The sequence below is a fragment of the Protomyctophum parallelum genome, assembly GCF_964188405.1.
Source record: "Protomyctophum parallelum genome assembly, chromosome: 17".
In the NCBI taxonomy this organism is placed as follows: Eukaryota; Metazoa; Chordata; class Actinopteri; order Myctophiformes; family Myctophidae; genus Protomyctophum; species Protomyctophum parallelum.
The window spans coordinates 46,652,316-46,671,843 of NC_139719.1; the positions used below are offsets into that span (position 1 = coordinate 46,652,316).

The window sequence follows — 19,528 nt, forward strand, 5'->3', positions numbered from 1 at the left end:
CCTTATAGTGAGACCACACCAAGACATCCTTATAGTGAGACCACACCAAGACCTCCTTATAGTGAGACCACACCAAGACCTCCTTATAGTGACACCACACCAAGACCTCCTTATAGTGAGACCACACCAAGACCTCCTTATAGTGAGACCACACCAAGACATCCTTATAGTGAGACCACACCAAGACCTCCTTATAGTGAGACCACACCAAGACCTCCTTATAGTGAGACCACACCAAGACCTCCTTATAGTGACACCACACCAAGACCTCCTTATAGTGAGACCACACCAAGACCTCCTTATAGTGACACCACACCAAGACCTCCTTATAGTGAGACCACACCAAGACCTCCTTATAGTGAGACCACACCAAGACCTCCTTATAGTGAGACCACACCAAGACCTCCTTATAGTGAGACCACACCAAGACCTCCTTATAGTGAGACCACACCAAGACCTCCTTATAGTGAGACCACACCAAGACCTCCTTATAGTGAGACCACACCAAGACCTCCTTAGTGAGACCACACCAAGACCTCCTTATAGTGAGACCACACCAAGACCTCCTTATAGTGAGACCACACCAAGACATCCTTATAATGAGACCACACCAAGACATCCTTATAGTGAGACCACACCAAGACCTCCTTATAGTGAGACCACACCAAGACCTCCTTATAGTGAGACCACACCAAGACCTCCTTATAGTGACACCACAGCAAGACCTCCTTATAGTGAGACCACACCAAGACCTCCTTATAGTGACACCACACCAAGACCTCCTTATAGTGAGACCACACCAAGACCTCCTTATAGTGACACCACACCAAGACCTCCTTATAGTGAGACCACACCAAGACATCCTTATAGTGAGACCACACCAAGACCTCCTTATAGTGAGACCACACCAAGACCTCCTTATAGTGAGACCACACCAAGACCTCCTTATAGTGAGACCACACCAAGACCTCCTTATAGTGAGACCACACCAAGACCTCCTTATAGTGAGACCACACCAAGACCTCCTTATAGTGAGACCACACCAAGACCTCCTTATAGTGAGACCACACCAAGACCTCCTTATAGTGAGACCACACCAAGACCTCCTTATAGTGAGACCACACCAAGACCTCCTTATAGTGAGACCACACCAAGACATCCTTATAGTGAGACCACACCAAGACCTCCTTATAGTGAGACCACACCAAGACATCCTTATAGTGAGACCACACCAAGACCACCTTATAGTGAGACCACACCAAGACCTCCTTATAGTGAGACCACACCAAGACATCCTTATAGTGAGACCACACCAAGACCTCCTTATAGTGAGACCACACCAAGACCTCCTTATAGTGAGACCACACCAAGACCTCCTTATAGTGAGACCACACCAAGACCTCCTTATAGTGACACCACACCAAGACCTCCTTATAGTGAGACCACACCAAGACCTCCTTATAGTGACACCACACCAAGACCTCCTTATAATGAGACCACACCAAGACCTCCTTATAGTGAGACCACACCAAGACATCCTTATAGTGACACCACACCAAGACATCCTTATAGTGAGACCACACCAAGACATCCTTATAGTGAGACCACACCAAGACCTCCTTATAGTGAGACCACACCAAGACCTCCTTATAGTGAGACCACACCAAGACCTCCTTATAGTGACACCACACCAAGACCTCCTTATAGTGAGACCACACCAAGACATCCTTATAGTGAGACCACACCAAGACCTCCTTATAGTGAGACCACACCAAGACATCCTTATAGTGACACCACACCAAGACATCCTTATAGTGAGACCACACCAAGACATCCTTATAGTGAGACCACACCAAGACCTCCTTATAGAGAGACCACACCAAGACCTCCTTATAGTGAGACCACACCAAGACCTCCTCACCAAGACCTCCTTATAGTGAGACCACACCAAGACCTCCTTATAGTGAGACCACACCAAGACCTCCTTATAGTGAGACCACACCAAGACCTCCTTATAGTGAGACCACACCAAGACCTCCTTATAGTGAGACCACACCAAGACCTCCTTATAGTGAGACCACACCAAGACCTCCTTAGTGAGACCACACCAAGACCTCCTTATAGTGAGACCACACCAAGACCTCCTTATAGTGAGACCACACCAAGACATCCTTATAATGAGACCACACCAAGACATCCTTATAGTGAGACCACACCAAGACCTCCTTATAGTGAGACCACACCAAGACCTCCTTATAGTGAGACCACACCAAGACCTCCTTATAGTGACACCACAGCAAGACCTCCTTATAGTGAGACCACACCAAGACCTCCTTATAGTGACACCACACCAAGACCTCCTTATAGTGAGACCACACCAAGACCTCCTTATAGTGACACCACACCAAGACCTCCTTATAGTGAGACCACACCAAGACATCCTTATAGTGAGACCACACCAAGACCTCCTTATAGTGAGACCACACCAAGACCTCCTTATAGTGAGACCACACCAATACCTCCTTATAGTGACACCACACCAAGACCTCCTTATAGTGAGACCACACCAAGACCTCCTTATAGTGAGACCACACCAAGACCTCCTTATAGTGAGACCACACCAAGACCTCCTTATAGTGAGACCACACCAAGACCTCCTTATAGTGAGACCACACCAAGACATCCTTATAGTGAGACCACACCAAGACCTCCTTATAGTGAGACCACACCAAGACATCCTTATAGTGAGACCACACCAAGACCACCTTATAGTGAGACCACACCAAGACCTCCTTATAGTGAGACCACACCAAGACATCCTTATAGTGAGACCACACCAAGACCTCCTTATAGTGAGACCACACCAAGACCTCCTTATAGTGAGACCACACCAAGACCTCCTTATAGTGAGACCACACCAAGACCTCCTTATAGTGACACCACACCAAGACCTCCTTATAGTGAGACCACACCAAGACCTCCTTATAGTGACACCACACCAAGACCTCCTTATAATGAGACCACACCAAGACCTCCTTATAGTGAGACCACACCAAGACATCCTTATAGTGACACCACACCAAGACATCCTTATAGTGAGACCACACCAAGACATCCTTATAGTGAGACCACACCAAGACCTCCTTATAGAGAGACCACACCAAGACCTCCTTATAGTGAGACCACACCAAGACCTCCTTATAGTGACACCACACCAAGACCTCCTTATAGTGAGACCACACCAAGACCTCCTTATAGTGAGACCACACCAAGACCTCCTTATAGTGAGACCACAGCAAGACCTCCTTATAGTGAGACCACACCAAGACCTCCTTATAGTGAGACCACACCAAGACATCCTTATAGTGAGACCACACCAAGACCTCCTTATAGTGAGACCACACCAAGACCTCCTTATAGTGAGACCACACCAAGACCTCCTTATAGTGACACCACACCAAGACCTCCTTATAGTGAGACCACACCAAGACCTCCTTATAGTGAGACCACACCAAGACCTCCTTATAGTGACACCACACCAAGACCTCCTTATAGTGAGACCACACCAAGACCTCCTTATAGTGAGACCACACCAAGACCTCCTTATAGTGACACCACACCAAGACCTCCTTATAATGAGACCACACCAAGACCTCCTTATAGTGACACCACACCAAGACCTCCTTATAGTGAGACCACACCAAGACCTCCTTATAGTGAGACCACACCAAGACCTCCTTATAGTGAGACCACACCAAGACCTCCTTATAGTGAGACCACACCAAGACCTCCTTATAGTGAGACCACACCAAGACCTCCTTATAGTGAGACCACACCAAGACCTCCTTATAGTGAGACCACACCAAGACCTCCTTATAGTGAGACCACACCAAGACCTCCTTATAGTGAGACCACACCAAGACCTCCTTATAGTGAGACCACACCAAGACCTCCTTATAGTGAGACCACACCAAGACCTCCTTATAGTGAGACCACACCAAGACCTCCTTATAGTGAGACCACACCAAGACCTCCTTATAGTGAGACCACACCAAGACCTCCTTATAGTGAGACCACAGCAAGACCTCCTTATAGTGAGACCACACCAAGACCTCCTTATAGTGAGACCACACCAAGACCTCCTTATAATGAGACCACACCAAGACCTCCTTATAGTGAGACCACACCAAGACCTCCTTATAGTGAGACCACAGCAAGACCTCCTTATAGTGAGACCACACCAAGACCTCCTTATAATGAGACCACACCAAGACCTCCTTATAATGAGACCACACCAAGACCTCCTCACCAAGACCACCTTATAGTGACACCAAACCAAGACCTCCTTATAATGAGACCACACCAAGACCTCCTTATAGTGAGACCACACCAAGACCTCCTTATAGTGAGACCACACCAAGACCTCCTCACCAAGACCACCTTATAGTGACACCACACCAAGACCTCCTTATAATGAGACCACACCAAGACCTCCTTATAGTGAGACCACACCAAGACCTCCTTATAGTGAGACCACACCAAGACCTCCTTATAGTGAGACCACACCAAGACCTCCTTATAGTGAGACCACAGCAAGACCTCCTTATAGTGAGACCACACCAAGACCTCCTTATAGTGAGACCACACCAAGACCTCCTTATAATGAGACCACACCAAGACCTCCTTATAGTGAGACCACACCAAGACCTCCTTATAGTGAGACCACAGCAAGACCTCCTTATAGTGAGACCACACCAAGACCTCCTTATAATGAGACCACACCAAGACCTCCTTATAATGAGACCACACCAAGACCTCCTCACCAAGACCACCTTATAGTGACACCACACCAAGACCTCCTTATAATGAGACCACACCAAGACCTCCTTATAGTGAGACCACACCAAGACCTCCTCACCAAGACCACCTTATAGTGACACCACACCAAGACCTCCTTATAGTGAGACCACACCAAGACCTCCTTATAGTGAGACCACACCAAGACCTCCTTATAGTGAGACCACAGCAAGACCTCCTTATAGTGAGACCACACCAAGACCTCCTTATAGTGAGACCACACCAAGACCTCCTTATAGTGAGACCACACCAAGACCTCCTTATAGTGAGACCACAGCAAGACCTCCTTATAGTGAGACCACACCAAGACCTCCTTATAGTGAGACCACACCAAGACCTCCTTATAATGAGACCACACCAAGACCTCCTTATAGTGAGACCACACCAAGACCTCCTTATAGTGAGACCACAGCAAGACCTCCTTATAGTGAGACCACACCAAGACCTCCTTATAATGAGACCACACCAAGACCTCCTTATAATGAGACCACACCAAGACCTCCTCACCAAGACCACCTTATAGTGACACCACACCAAGACCTCCTTATAATGAGACCACACCAAGACCTCCTTATAGTGAGACCACACCAAGACCTCCTCACCAAGACCACCTTATAGTGACACCACACCAAGACCTCCTTATAGTGAGACCACACCAAGACCTCCTTATAGTGAGACCACACCAAGACCTCCTTATAGTGAGACCACACCAAGACCTCCTTATAGTGAGACCACACCAAGACCTCCTTATAGTGACACCACACCAAGACCTCCTTATAATGAGACCACACCAAGACCTCCTTATAGTGAGACCACACCAAGACCTCCTTATAGTGAGACCACACCAAGACCTCCTTATAGTGAGACCACACCAAGACCTCCTTATAGTGAGACCACACCAAGACCTCCTTATAGTGAGACCACACCAAGACCTCCTTATAGTGAGACCACACCAAGACCTCCTTATAGTGAGACCACACCAAGACCTCCTTATAGTGAGACCACACCAAGACCTCCTTATAGTGAGACCACACCAAGACATCCTTATAGTGAGACCACACCAAGACCTCCTTATAGTGAGACCACACCAAGACCTCCTTATAATGAGACCACACCAAGACCTCCTTATAGTGAGACCACACCAAGACCTCCTTATAGTGAGACCACACCAAGACCTCCTTATAGTGAGACCACACCAAGACCTCCTTATAGTGAGACCACACCAAGACCTCCTTATAGTGAGACCAGACCAAGACCTCCTTATAGTGACACCACACCAAGACCTCCTTATAGTGAGACCACACCAAGACCTCCTTATAATGAGACCACACCAAGACCTCCTTATAGTGAGACCACACCAAGACCTCCTTATAGTGAGACCACACCAAGACCTCCTTATAGTGAGACCACACCAAGACCTCCTTATAGTGACACCACACCAAGACCTCCTTATAGTGACACCACACCAGAGCGTCCCTGGAACTACATATGGGGGGGGCGGGGGGTTGTGTTTGGTGTTTCCAAATTAGTTTAATACATTTACACACTTTAGTTTATTATTAAAACATTAGTGACACCTCCTCTAACGCTTGTTTTTGTGTGTGTGTGCGTGTGCGTGTGTGTGTGCGTGCAGCCTCATGCAGAGGAGGTTCTCGGAGCCCAACGCCTACATGGACAACCTCCCGTCTCTCCACCAATCAGCTGACGAGCTGTACGACGATGTGGCGTCTATAGCGGCTGACCCTGAGGTACCTCTGACCTCTGACCCTGAGGTACCTCTGACCTCTGACCCTGAGGTACCTCTGACCTCTGACCCTGAGGTTAGATCTTTCAGGAGTTAACAGGCTGGGAGCGTCGCTCCACAGGCTGGGAGCGTCGCTCCACAGGCTGGGAGCGTCGCTCCACAGGCTGGGAGCGTCGCTCCACAGGCTGGGAGCGCATTGCTCCACAGGCTGGGAGCGTCGCTCCACAGGCTGGGAGCGTCGCTCCACAGGCTGGGAGCATCGCTCCACAGGCTGGGAGCGCATTGCTCCACAGGCTGGGAGCATCGCTCCACAGGCTGGGAGCGCCGCTCCACAGGCTGGGAGCGACGCTCCACAGGCTGGGAGCACCGCTCCACAGGCTGGGAGCGACGCTCCACAGGCTGGGAGCATCGCTCCACAGGCTGGGAGCATCGCTCCACAGGCTGGGAGCGCCGCTCCACAGGCTGGGAGCGACGCAGCCTGTGGAGCGTCGCTCCACAGGCTGGGAGGGTCGCTCCACAGGCTGGGAGCGTCGCTCCACAGGCTGGGAGCGACGCTCCACAGGCTGGGAGCATCGCTCCACAGGCTGGGAGCGCCGCTCCACAGGCTGGGAGCGACGCAGCCTGTGGAGCGTCGCTCCACAGGCTGGGAGGGTCGCTCCACAGGCTGGGAGCGTCGCTCCACAGGCTGGGAGCATCGCTCCACAGGCTGGGAGCATCGCTCCACAGGCTGGGAGCATCGCTCCACAGGCTGGGAGCATCGCTCCACAGGCTGGGAGCGACGCAGCCTGTGGAGCGTCGCTCCACAGGCTGGGAGGGTCGCTCCACAGGCTGGGAGGGTCGCTCCACAGGCTGGGAGCGTCGCTCCACAGGCTGGGAGCGTCACTCCACAGGCTGGGAGCGACGCTCCACAGGCTGGGAGCGACGCTCCACAGGCTGGGAGCGACGCTCCACAGGCTGGGAGCGACGCTCACAGGCTCCATGATGCTTCATAAATAAAGTGTTGATTGATTGATTGATTCATGTGGTCCTAGCAGGATCCAGAGGAGGAGGAGGAGGAGTCAGACGGTGAAGACCATGAGCTGGGGGACATCATCTTGTCCTCTGTGGACATCAAAGAGGACATCGCCTCCGCTGTGGACATCAAAGAGGACATCGTCTCCGCCGTGGACATCAAAGGGGACACTGTGGACATCAAAGAGAAGCTCGGGGACAGTGTGGACATCAAAGAGAAGCTCGGGGACAGTGTGGACATCAAAGAGAAGCTCGGGGACAGTGTGGACATCAAAGAGAAGCTCGGGGACACTGTGGACACCAAGGGGGAGCTCGGGGACACGTCCTCCTCTGTAGAGGCCAAACAGGAGGTCGGGGACGTCATCTGGTCCACTGTGGACATCAGGCAGGACCTCGGGGACAGCAGGCTGTACCTGGAGCTCCTCCCCGTCCCCTCCTTCCTCCACCCGCCCCCCCCCCTCCTCCCCCCCCACAGAGCAGGAGGGGCACCCTGGTCCCATGAGAGAGGTAAGACCCCCCCCCTCCTCCTCCTCCTCCCCCTAAGTACCACAAGCTGACTTCACGTCAGTAAGGCCAGGTAATAATGGGCGGCGGTGGCTCAGGGCCTGGATGGTAACCGTAAGGTTGCCAGTTCGAACCCGGGCTCCCCCAGAGTTACTGTCGAAGTGTCCTTGAGCAAGACACTGAACCCCTAATTGCTCCCGATGTGCTGGTTGGTGCCTTGCATGGTTTCCGCTGCCATCGGTGTATGAATGTGTGTGTGTGAATGGGTGAATGTAATGCACAATCTCTGTAAAGCGCCTTGGATAAAGGCGCTATATATAAATGCACCATTTACCACTTACCATTTAATAATAATTGAATAAGTGTGGAAAATAATCATTGGTTTGTGATCAGATTGACTGCTTAATGAACAGTAAAGACATCAGGATTAGGTTAAACCTGGCTGTCCACAGCATTAGTTTCCATGGTAACTATAGTGTGGCATTGCTTTCATGAAACTGAATCAAGCCTCAACATATCCAGCTTAACTGGCAAACTTAATCTGGCAAGATGAACCATCTTTCATGAAACCGGTTTAATCGCTGATCCAGGATATATTAAGGCAGGATATCTGTTAAAGCGCAAATAACATGCATTTTAAAACTGCTTTTAATATTTAATAATCATATTGTCTATGTCCCTCAAAGTTATTTCTAATGGTTTGAGCCTCTATCACCACTATGATATAACCAGGCCTTGTCATTTCTTTCTGGACTTTGAAAGCAGTTTTAGCTGCAGTACCACAATGTCCTGAGGTGGTGGGGGCGCTGATATGCAGATTATTTATTATTTGAGTCATTATAATACTGATGCTAGATAAAACCAGGCTTGTTTCCATTCCATGCCAACTTGGAAAATCAACAATGGTGGACATTGTAAACAAAGTGGAAATGCTAATTTGGAACTGAAGACTGAAGAAGAGGAGGAATTTTACAAAGTAGGGTGACATTGATGACATCACGATGAGGCCAAAATCAGTCGAGCTGTTCCTGAGAGCAATTTCCATTAAAACACCCATAATATGACATGAAGGCCTGATTGTTCAAAATTGGTTATTTGTGGGGATAGAAAACACACACATGGGAGCCCCAAAAACACAAAAGTTGAATTTTATGTTATAGGTCCTTTAAAACCCGATTAATCTCTAATCCATGTTTTGTGAAACGGGCCCAGAGCAGACTGCGTCATGTCAGAGCAGACTGCGTCATGTTAAAGCAGACTGCGTCATGTTAAAGCAGACTGCGTCATGTCAGAGCAGACTGCGTCATGTTAGAGCAGACTGCGTCATGTTAGAGCAGACGGCGTCATGTTAGAGCAGACGGCGTCATGTCAGAGCAGACTGCGTCATGTCAGAGCAGACTGCGTCATGTCAGAGCAGACTGCGTCATGTCAGAGCAGACTGCGTCATGTCAGAGCAGACTGCGTCATGTTAGAGCAGACTGCGTCATGTTAGAGCAGACTGCGTCATGTTAGAGCAGACTGTGTCATGTTAAAGCAGACTGCGTCATGTTAGAGCAGACTGCGTCATGTTAGAGCAGACTGTGTCATGTCAGAGCAGACTGCGTCATGTTAGAGCAGACTGCGTCATGTCAGAGCAGACTGCGTCATGTCAGAGCAGACTGCGTCATGTCAGAGCAGACTGTGTCATGTTAGAGCAGACTGCGTCATGTCAGAGCAGACTGTCATGTTAGAGCAGACTGTGTCATGTCAGAGCAGACTGTGTCATGTTAAAGCAGACTGTGTCATGTCAGAGCAGACTGCGTCATGTTAGAGCAGACTGCGTCATGTCAGAGCAGACTGTGTCATGTTAGAGCAGACTGCGTCATGTCAGAGCAGACTGCGTCATGTCAGAGCAGACTGCGTCATGTCAGAGCAGACTGCGTCATGTCAGAGCAGACTGCGTCATGTCAGACTGCGTCATGTCAGAGCAGACTGCGTCATGTCAGAGCAGACTGCGTCATGTTAGAGCAGACTGCGTCATGTTAAAGCAGACTGCGTCATGTTAGAGCAGACTGCGTCATGTCAGAGCAGACTGTGTCATGTTAGAGCAGACTGCGTCATGTCAGAGCAGACTGCGTCATGTCAGAGCAGACTCATGTCAGAGCAGACTGCGTCATGTCAGAGCAGACTGTGTCATGTTAAAGCAGACTGCGTCATGTCAGAGCAGACTCATGTCAGAGCAGACTGTGTCATGTTAGAGCAGACTGCGTCATGTTAGAGCAGACTGCGTCATGTCAGAGCAGACTCATGTCAGAGCAGACTGCGTCATGTCAGAGCAGACTGTGTCATGTCAGAGCAGACGGCGTCATGTCAGAGCAGACTGCGTCATGTTAGAGCAGACTGCGTCATGTCAGAGCAGACTCATGTCAGAGCAGACTGCGTCATGTCAGAGCAGACTGCGTCATGTTAGAGCAGACTGCGTCATGTTAGAGCAGACTGCGTCATGTCAGAGCAGACTGCGTCATGTTAGAGCAGACTCATGTCAGAGCAGACTGCGTCATGTCAGAGCAGACTGCGTCATGTCAGAGCAGACTGCGTCATGTTAGAGCAGACTCATGTCAGAGCAGACTGCGTCATGTCAGAGCAGACTGCGTCATGTCAGAGCAGACTGCGTCATGTCAGAGCAGACTGCGTCATGTCAGAGCAGACTGCGTCATGTTAGAGCAGACTGCGTCATGTCAGAGCAGACTGCGTCATGTTAGAGCAGACTCATGTTAGAGCAGACTGCGTCATGTTAGAGCAGACTGCGTCATGTTAGAGCAGACTGCGTCATGTCAGAGCAGACTGCGTCATGTCAGAGCAGACTGCGTCATGTTAGAGCAGACTGTGTCATGTCAGAGCAGACTGCGTCATGTTAGAGCAGACTGTGTCATGTCAGAGCAGACTGCGTCATGTTAGAGCAGACTGCGTCATGTTAGAGCAGACTGCGTCATATCAGAGCAGACTGCGTCATGTCAGAGCAGACTGCGTCATGTTAGAGCAGACTGTGTCATGTCAGAGCAGACTGCGTCATGTCAGAGCAGACTGCGTCATGTCAGAGCAGACTGCGTCATGTTAGAGCAGACTGTGTCATGTTAGAGCAGACTGCGTCATGTCAGAGCAGACTCATGTTAGAGCAGACTGCGTCATGTTAGAGCAGACTGCGTCATGTCAGAGCAGACTGCGTCATGTTAAAGCAGACTGCGTCATGTTAGAGCAGACTGCGTCATGTCAGAGCAGACTGCGTCATGTTAGTGCAGACTGCGTCATGTTAAAGCAGACTGCGTCATGTCAGAGCAGACTGCGTCATGTTAGAGCAGACTGCGTCATGTTAGAGCAGACTGCGTCATGTCAGAGCAGACTGCGTCATGTCAGAGCAGACTCATGTTAGAGCAGACTGTGTCATGTCAGAGCAGACTCATGTCAGAGCAGACTGCGTCATGTTAGAGCAGACTGCGTCATGTTAGAGCAGACTGCGTCATGTCAGAGCAGACTGTGTCATGTTAGAGCAGACTCATGTTAGAGCAGACTCATGTTAGAGCAGACTGCGTCATGTCAGAGCAGACTGTGTCATGTTAGAGCAGACTCATGTCAGAGCAGACTGTGTCATGTTAGAGCAGACTGTGTCATGTTAGAGCAGACTGTGTCATGTTAGAGCAGACTCATGTCAGAGCAGACTGTGTCATGTTAGAGCAGACTGCGTCATGTTAGAGCAGACTGCGTCATGTCAGAGCAGACTGTGTCATGTTAGAGCAGACTGCGTCATGTTAGAGCAGACTGCGTCATGTTAGAGCAGACTGCGTCATGTCAGAGCAGACTGTGTCATGTTAGAGCAGACTGCGTCATGTCAGAGCAGACTGTGTCATGTTAGAGCAGACTCATGTCAGAGCAGACTGTGTCATGTTAGAGCAGACTGCGTCATGTCAGAGCAGACTGTGTCATGTTAGAGCAGACTGTGTCATGTCAGAGCAGACTGTGTCATGTTAGAGCAGACTGCGTCATGTCAGAGCAGACTGTGTCATGTTAGAGCAGACTCATGTCAGAGCAGACTGTGTCATGTCAGAGCAGACTGTGTCATGTTAGAGCAGACTGTGTCATGTTAGAGCAGACTGTGTCATGTTAGAGCAGACTGTGTCATGTTAGAGCAGACTGCGTCATGTCAGAGCAGACTCATGTTAGAGCAGCATGGAACGATGCGGCATCGTCACACAACCCAACATAAGGTCACAACATCCGGTCTAGATTTTTAGGCTCTTCAAATTAAGAGCTGAACGGGGGGGGGGGGGGAAATGCTGGCGTGAATTATTAATATTATATCATCATTTGTCAATAAATGCTAGCGCTGTGAGTGTGTCAATGCAACCCTCCCCGATCCCACACAAACCTCTGGGTCTCGGGGGTAAACAGTACATAGTAATAACTAAATGAACACACGTAATGCTAAATAATATAATACAGTTATAAACGCTTAAAGGAGAAATCCATACTAGAAGGCTTTCTTACCTTTCTTTGTAGTCGTTACGTCCCCACCAAAGAGGCCCAGGTGTTATTTTGTGCAAAAGCTCCGTATTAGCATAACACCCCATAGCCCCGTATTAGCATAACGCCCCATAGCCCCATTCAATTCCCATTCAATGCAATGCAATTCATTGAGGGCTTATGGTAGGGGAAATAGACAATAAGGAGTTTTTGCACAAAAAAACACCTAGACCTCTTTGGTGGGGACGTAACAACTACAAAGAAAGATAAGAAAGCCTTCTAGCATGGAATTCTCCTTTAAAATACATTCCAGGAGAGCAGATCCTTGCCGTGTTTTGCGTTCGCGTCGTGTAATAATGATCCTGTTCCTCCAGGTGGACTCCACGCAGCCATCTGAGACTCCGCCCACTGTGAACGGTACCGCCCAGACTCCTCCCCCCGGCCCGGACCCCCAAAGGGACACCACCACCACCGCCCCCCCCGGGTCTCCCCGGACCCCCCAGGCCTCGGCACACCCCCACAGGGACCCCCACAGGGACCCCCACAGCCCCCCGGGAGGAGGCCCGGCCCACCACCACCACCACCACCACCCTCCGCACAGCCCCCAACCTCCCCGGGGACGGAGCACCAGCAGCGGGGACAAGGCCAAGGCCCGGTCCCTAGGTGAGATAGGAACCAGCTCACCATGTAGGATGGACTGTACTGGGCTGGGCTGTGCTGTGCATGTCAAAGTCAGAGGCTTCGTTCACACATATCAGACCAACATGCTCTGTGCTCTGCATGTGTTTCATGGCCTCATACACACATATCAGACCAACATGCTCTGTGCTCTGCATGTGTTTCATGGCCTCATACACACATATCAGACCAACATGCTCTGTGCTCTGCATGTGTTTCATGGCCGCCTCAATGCTTTTCCAATGGAAAAGTCACGTGGTTTGACCAAACACTTGTGTGTGATGTGGGGGGGGAGGGGGGGGGGGCAATCAAACACAAGTGTTTGGTCAAACCACGTGACTTTTCCATTGGAAAAGCATTGAGGCGGCCATGAAACACAGGCAGAGCACAGAGCATGTTGGTCTTTGTGTGTGTACGAAGCCTCAAACAAGGTGTTCCAGTGAAACACATGAACTGCATCCATGACAGACATCAGTGTTCACATTGAGAGCCTGTCTGTCCCACATTGTGACTGACAGACGTCAGTGTTCACACTGAGACCCTGTCTGTCCCACATTGTGACTGACAGACGTCAGTGTTCACACTGAGACCCTGTCTGTCCCACATTGTGACTGACAGACGTCAGTGTTCACATTGAGACCCTGTCTGTCCCACATTGTGACTGACAGGCATCAGTGTTCACATTGAGACCCTGTCTGTCCCACATTGTGACTGACAGGCATCAGTGTTCACATTGAGACCCTGTCTGTCCCACATTGTGACTGACAGGCATCAGTGTTCACATTGAGACCCTGTCTGTCCCACATTGTGACTGACAGGCATCAGTGTTCACATTGAGACCCTGTCTGTCCCACATTGTGACTGACAGGCATCAGTGTTCACATTGAGACCCTGTCTGTCCCACATTGTGACTGACAGGCATCAGTGTTCACATTGAGACCCTGTCTGTCCCACATTGTGACTGACAGGCATCAGTGTTCACATTGAGACCCTGTCTGTCCCACATTGTGACTGACAGGCATCAGTGTTCACATTGAGACCCTGTCTGTCCCACATTGTGACTGACAGGCATCAGTGTTCACATTGAGACCCTGTCTGTCCCACATTGTGACTGACAGGCATCAGTGTTCACATTGAGACCCTGTCTGTCCCACATTGTGACTGACAGGCGTCAGTGAACGTTGCGTGTTCACGTTGCGTGTTGACGTTGCGTGTTGAACGTTGCGTGTTCACGTTGCGTGTTCACGTTGCGTGTTCACGTTGCGTGTTGAACGTTGCGTGTTCACGTTGCGTGTTGAACGTTGCGTGTTCACGTTGCGTGTTCACGTTGCGTGTTCATGTTGCGTGTTGAACGTTGCGTGTTGAACGTTGCGTGTTCATGTTGCGTGTTGAACGTTGCGTGTGCGTTGCGTGTTCACGTTGCGTGTTGAACGTTGCGTGTGCGTTGCGTGTTCACGTTGCGTGTTCACGTTGCGTGTTCACGTTGCGTGTTGAACGTTGCGTGTTGAACGTTGCATGTTCACGTTGCGTGTTGAACGTTGCGTGTTCACGTTGCGTGTTCACGTTGCGTGTTGAACGTTGCGTGTTCACCCCCCCACAGGCTGTCCCGTGAGCGGCGAGGTGAAGCTGGGGCAGAGCCGCACCGAGGCGGACATGAGGCTCTACACGGAGCAGAGACGACGTCTGGAGGCAGACCGAGAGCAGCTGAGGAGCAGCCTGGCCCTTCTGAAGAGAGAGAGGAGGGAGAGGAGGGAGCAGATACACACCTCTACAGGTGAGGAGGGGAGGGGAGGGGAGGGGAGGGGAGGGGAGGGGAGGGGAGGGGAGGGGAGGGGGGGGGAGGGGGGGAGAGGAGAGGAGAGGAGGAGGAGGGGAGGGGAGGGGAGAGGAGGGAGCAGATACACACCTCTACAGGTGGGGAGGGGAGGGGAGGGGAGGGGAGGGGAGGGGAGGGGAGGGGAGGGGAGGGGAGGGGAGGGGAGGGGAGGGGAGAGGAGAGGAGAGGAGAGGGGAGGGGAGGGGAGGGGAGAGGAGGGAGCAGATACACACCTCTACAGGTGAGGAGGGGAGGGGAGGGGAGGGGAGGGGAGGGGAGGGGAGGGGAGGGGAGGGGAGGGGAGGGGAGGGGGAGGGGAGGAGAGGGGAGGGGAGGGGAGGGGAGGGAGCACATACACACCTCTACAGGTGGGGAGGGGAGGGGAGGGGAGGGGAGGGGAGGGGAGGGGAGGGGAGGGGAGGGGAGGGGGAGGGGAGGGGAGGGGAGCAGATACACACCTCTACAGGTGGGGAGGGGAGGGGAGGGGAGGGGAGGGGAGGGGAGGGGAGGGGAGGGAGCACATACACACCTCTACAGGTGAGGAGGAGGGGAGGGGAGGGGAGAGGAGGGGAGGGGAGGGAGCAGATACACACCTCTACAGGTGGGGAGGGGAGGGGAGGGGAGGGGAGGGGAGGGGGGGAGGGGAGGGGAGGGGAGGGGAGGGGAGGGGAGAGGAGGGGAGGGGAGGGGAGAGGAGAGGAGAGGAGAGGAGAGGAGGGGAGGGGAGGGGAGGGGAGAGGAGAGGAGAGGAGAGGAGAGGAGGGGAGGGGAGGGGAGGGGAGGAGGGGCATTACAATCACTATTATATGGGGGGGGGGGGCAAAAAGAAAAAAGAAAATGAAGTTATTTTTTGCCCCCCCCCCCCCCCCCCCAGACCCCGCCCTCCGGGCGTCTCTGGAGGCCGCCCTGAGGCAGAAGGAGGGGGCGTGTCGGGAGGCGGAGCGTCGGCGGGTGGAGGTGGAGCTACAGCTGATGGAGGTGAAGGAGAGCCTGAGGAAGGCGGAGGCGGGACCCTTCACCCTGGGCACCCCATTGGACAGCTCCCTGCTGGACACGCCCCCTCAGGTCAGTGAACCACTGGACACGGCGTCAGTGTTGTTTTTGGCAGCACATTTTGATTCTAGTTTTAGTCATTATAGTCTTTTGAATAGTTTTAATTTAGTCTGAGTCACATTTTAGTCACCTGGAATGTATTAGTGTTAGTGTGTTATTAGTGTGAGCTTGTAGATCGGCTATTTTCAGCATGCAACCAAGTGTAAATTCACTTATACTGGATCTCTTGTCTACTAGAGAGAGAGAGAGAGAGAGAGAGAGAGAGAGAGAGAGTTGCACCACTCAGTTCACACGGGTGTGATTTTTTATTTACAATTTACAACGTAGTCATTTCATCAGACGCTCTTAATCCAGAGTGATTTACAGTAAGCAGAACAATAGAACAACACATGGTGTTACATCACATACATAGAAACAGAACAATAGAACAACACATGGTGTTACATCACATACATAGAGACAGAACAATAGAACAACACATGGTGATACATCACATACATAGAGATAGAACAATAGAACAACACATGGTGTTACATCACATACATAGAAACAGAACAATAGAACAACACATGGTGTTACATCACATACATAGAGACAGAACAATAGAACAACACATGGTGATACATCACATACATAGAGATAGAACAATAGAACAACACATGGTGATACATCACATACATAGAGATAGAACAATAGAACAACACATGGTGATACATCACATACATAGAGATAGAACAATAGAACAACACATGGTGATACACCACATACATAGAAATAGAACAATAGAACAACACATGGTGATACATCACATACATAGAGATAGAACAATAGAACAACACATGGTGATACATCACATACATAGAAATAGAACAATAGAACAACACATGGTGATACACCACATACATAGAAATAGAACAATAGAACAACACATGGTGATACATCACATACATAGAGATAGAACAATAGAACAACACATGGTGATACATCACATACATAGAAATAGAACAATAGAACAACACATGGTGATACATCACATACATAGAAATAGAACAATAGAACAACACATGGTGATACATCACATACATAGAGATAGAACAATAGAACAACACATGGTGATACATCACATACATAGAAATAGAACAATAGAACAACACATGGTGATACATCACATACATAGAGATAGAACAATAGAACAACACATGGTGATACATCACATACATAGAGATAGAACAATAGAACAACACATGGTGATACATCACATACATAGAGATAGAACAATAGAACAACACATGGTGATACACCACATACATAGAAATAGAACAATAGAACAATACATGGTGATACTTGTGCTAATGCTATCTATGCTATAAGGTGAAAACGCCTGTAAGGTTGTCGAGGCTAGTTTAACCTTTGACCTGTAAGGTCAAAGGTCCATTGATCACCTAATTGGTTTCTTTGTGATTTATCCTCAGTCTAAAGCACCGTGCCTGGCCCCGCCCCCTCCATGCCAGCCGTCCAATAGCAGCAGCCCCGGTGGAGACTCCGCCTCTCCGGTCAACTCTGCCTCCGCCCTCAAGAACAGACCCGCCTCCGTCATGAGCTCCAGTACCGGCAACGTGCTGCAGAAAGCTAAGGTCATTAGCATGTCATTAGCATATCATTAGCATATGATTAGCATGTCATGATGAGCTCCAGTACCGGCAACGTGCTGCAGAAAGCTAAGGTCATTAGCATGTCATTAGCATATCATTAGCATATGATTAGCATGTCATGATGAGCTCCAGTAAAGGGAACGTGCTGCAGAAAGTAACGGTCATTAGCATGTCATTAACATAACACGATGAGCTCATTACCATATAATTAGCATCCTAAATATATTCATCCTAAACCTGTGTATGTATATATATAAATATATTCATATATATATAAATATATTCATATATATATAAATATATTCGTGTATATATAAATATATTCATATATATATATATATAAATATATTCATATATATATAAATATATTCATCCTAAACCTTCATTATATATAAATATATTCATATATAAATATATTCATCCTAAACCTTTTCTTTCAGGAGTGGGAGAAGAAATCCACCTCCTAGAAGAACACCATGGATTCCTGTTTGACCTTCATGTGACCTCTGAGGTCAAAGTGTTTGACCTTCATGTGACCTCTGAGGTCAAAGTGTTTGACCTTCATGTGACCTGAGGTCAAAGTGTTATTTTTTCTCTCATCACGATCAACTGACTTGCTTTGTATACAAGGAGGGGGCGGGGTTTAGGAGCAGCCCAACCAATCAGCAGCCTTCCTGAGAATGCCAAGAGCCAATCAGAAAGAGACTGTATGCCAAACTTATTTTTTTATTGATTTGTTTTTATAATTATTATTTTATTTCAAAGACCTCATATATCTATTGAGAGTGTATGAACGTGTTACACTCTCAGAGTTACATTTGCCCCCCCCCCCCTTGGCCCCCCAAGGGCCCCTGGGGGTCCCTGGATCCCCCCCGGCCCCCCAAGGGCCCCTGGGGGTCCCTGGATCCCCCCCTGGCCACCCAAGGACCCATGGGGGTCCCTGGATCCCCCCCGGCCCCCCAAGGGCCCCTGGGGGTCCCTGGATCCCCCCCTGGCCCCCCAAGGGCCCCTGGGGGTCCCTGGATCCCCCCCTGGCCACCCAAGGACCCATGGGGGTCCCTGGATCCCCCCCGGCCCCCCAAGGGCCCCTGGGGGTCCCTGGATCCCCCCCTGGCCACCCAAGGACCCATGGGGGTCCCTGGATCCCCCCCGGCCCCCCAAGGGCCCCTGGGGGTCCCTGGATCCCCCCCTGGCCCCCCAAGGGCCCCTGGGGGTCCCTGGATCCCCCCCTGGCCACCCAAGGACCCATGGGGGTCCCTGGATCCCCCCCGGCCCCCCAAGGGCCCCTGGGGGTCCCTGGATCCCCCCCTGGCCCCCCAAGGGCCCCTGGGGGTCCCTGGATCCCCCCCTGGCCACCCAAGGACCCATGGGGGTCCCTGGATCCCCCCCGGCCCCCCAAGGGCCCCTGGGGGTCCCTGGATCCCCCCCTGGCCACCCAAGGACCCATGGGGGTCCCTGGATCCCCCCCGGCCCCCCAAGGGCCCCTGGGGGTCCCTGGATCCCCCCCTGGCCCCCCAAGGGCCCCTGGGGGTCCCTGGATCCCCCCCTGGCCACCCAAGGACCCATGGGGGTCCCTGGATCCCCCCCTGGCCACCCAAGGGCCCCTGGGGGTCCCTGGACCCCCCACCGGCTCCCCAAGGGCCCCTGGGGGTCCCTGGACCACACATTGAGAACCACTGCTGTATGCCACTGGACAGTTGTTATTTTTCCTAAAGG

General features: G+C 50.8%; 2 protein-coding genes across 2 annotated transcripts in view; both read left to right on the forward strand.

The window, feature by feature from the left end:
• afap1l2 (actin filament associated protein 1-like 2) overlaps nucleotides 1-18,579 on the forward strand; it is a gene marked incomplete at its 5' end in the record, with an annotated part of 59,806 nt that extends 41,227 nt beyond the window's left edge. The window contains 8 exons of the mRNA XM_083786767.1: nucleotides 6,491-6,605; nucleotides 7,633-8,119; nucleotides 9,329-9,423; nucleotides 12,988-13,276; nucleotides 14,892-15,065; nucleotides 15,982-16,172; nucleotides 17,633-17,794; nucleotides 18,253-18,579. Coding sequence (XP_083642893.1) covers nucleotides 6,491-6,605; nucleotides 7,633-8,119; nucleotides 9,329-9,423; nucleotides 12,988-13,276; nucleotides 14,892-15,065; nucleotides 15,982-16,172; nucleotides 17,633-17,794; nucleotides 18,253-18,279 — 1,540 coding nt within the window. The 3' untranslated portion in view covers nucleotides 18,280-18,579. The remainder of the gene's footprint in view (nucleotides 1-6,490; nucleotides 6,606-7,632; nucleotides 8,120-9,328; nucleotides 9,424-12,987; nucleotides 13,277-14,891; nucleotides 15,066-15,981; nucleotides 16,173-17,632; nucleotides 17,795-18,252) is intronic.
• The window catches only part of LOC310874815 (GTPase IMAP family member 8-like), a gene marked incomplete at both ends in the record, with an annotated part of 389,544 nt that overhangs the window by 233,142 nt on the left and 136,874 nt on the right, over nucleotides 1-19,528 (forward strand). The gene's annotated exons all lie outside the window — the stretch shown is intronic.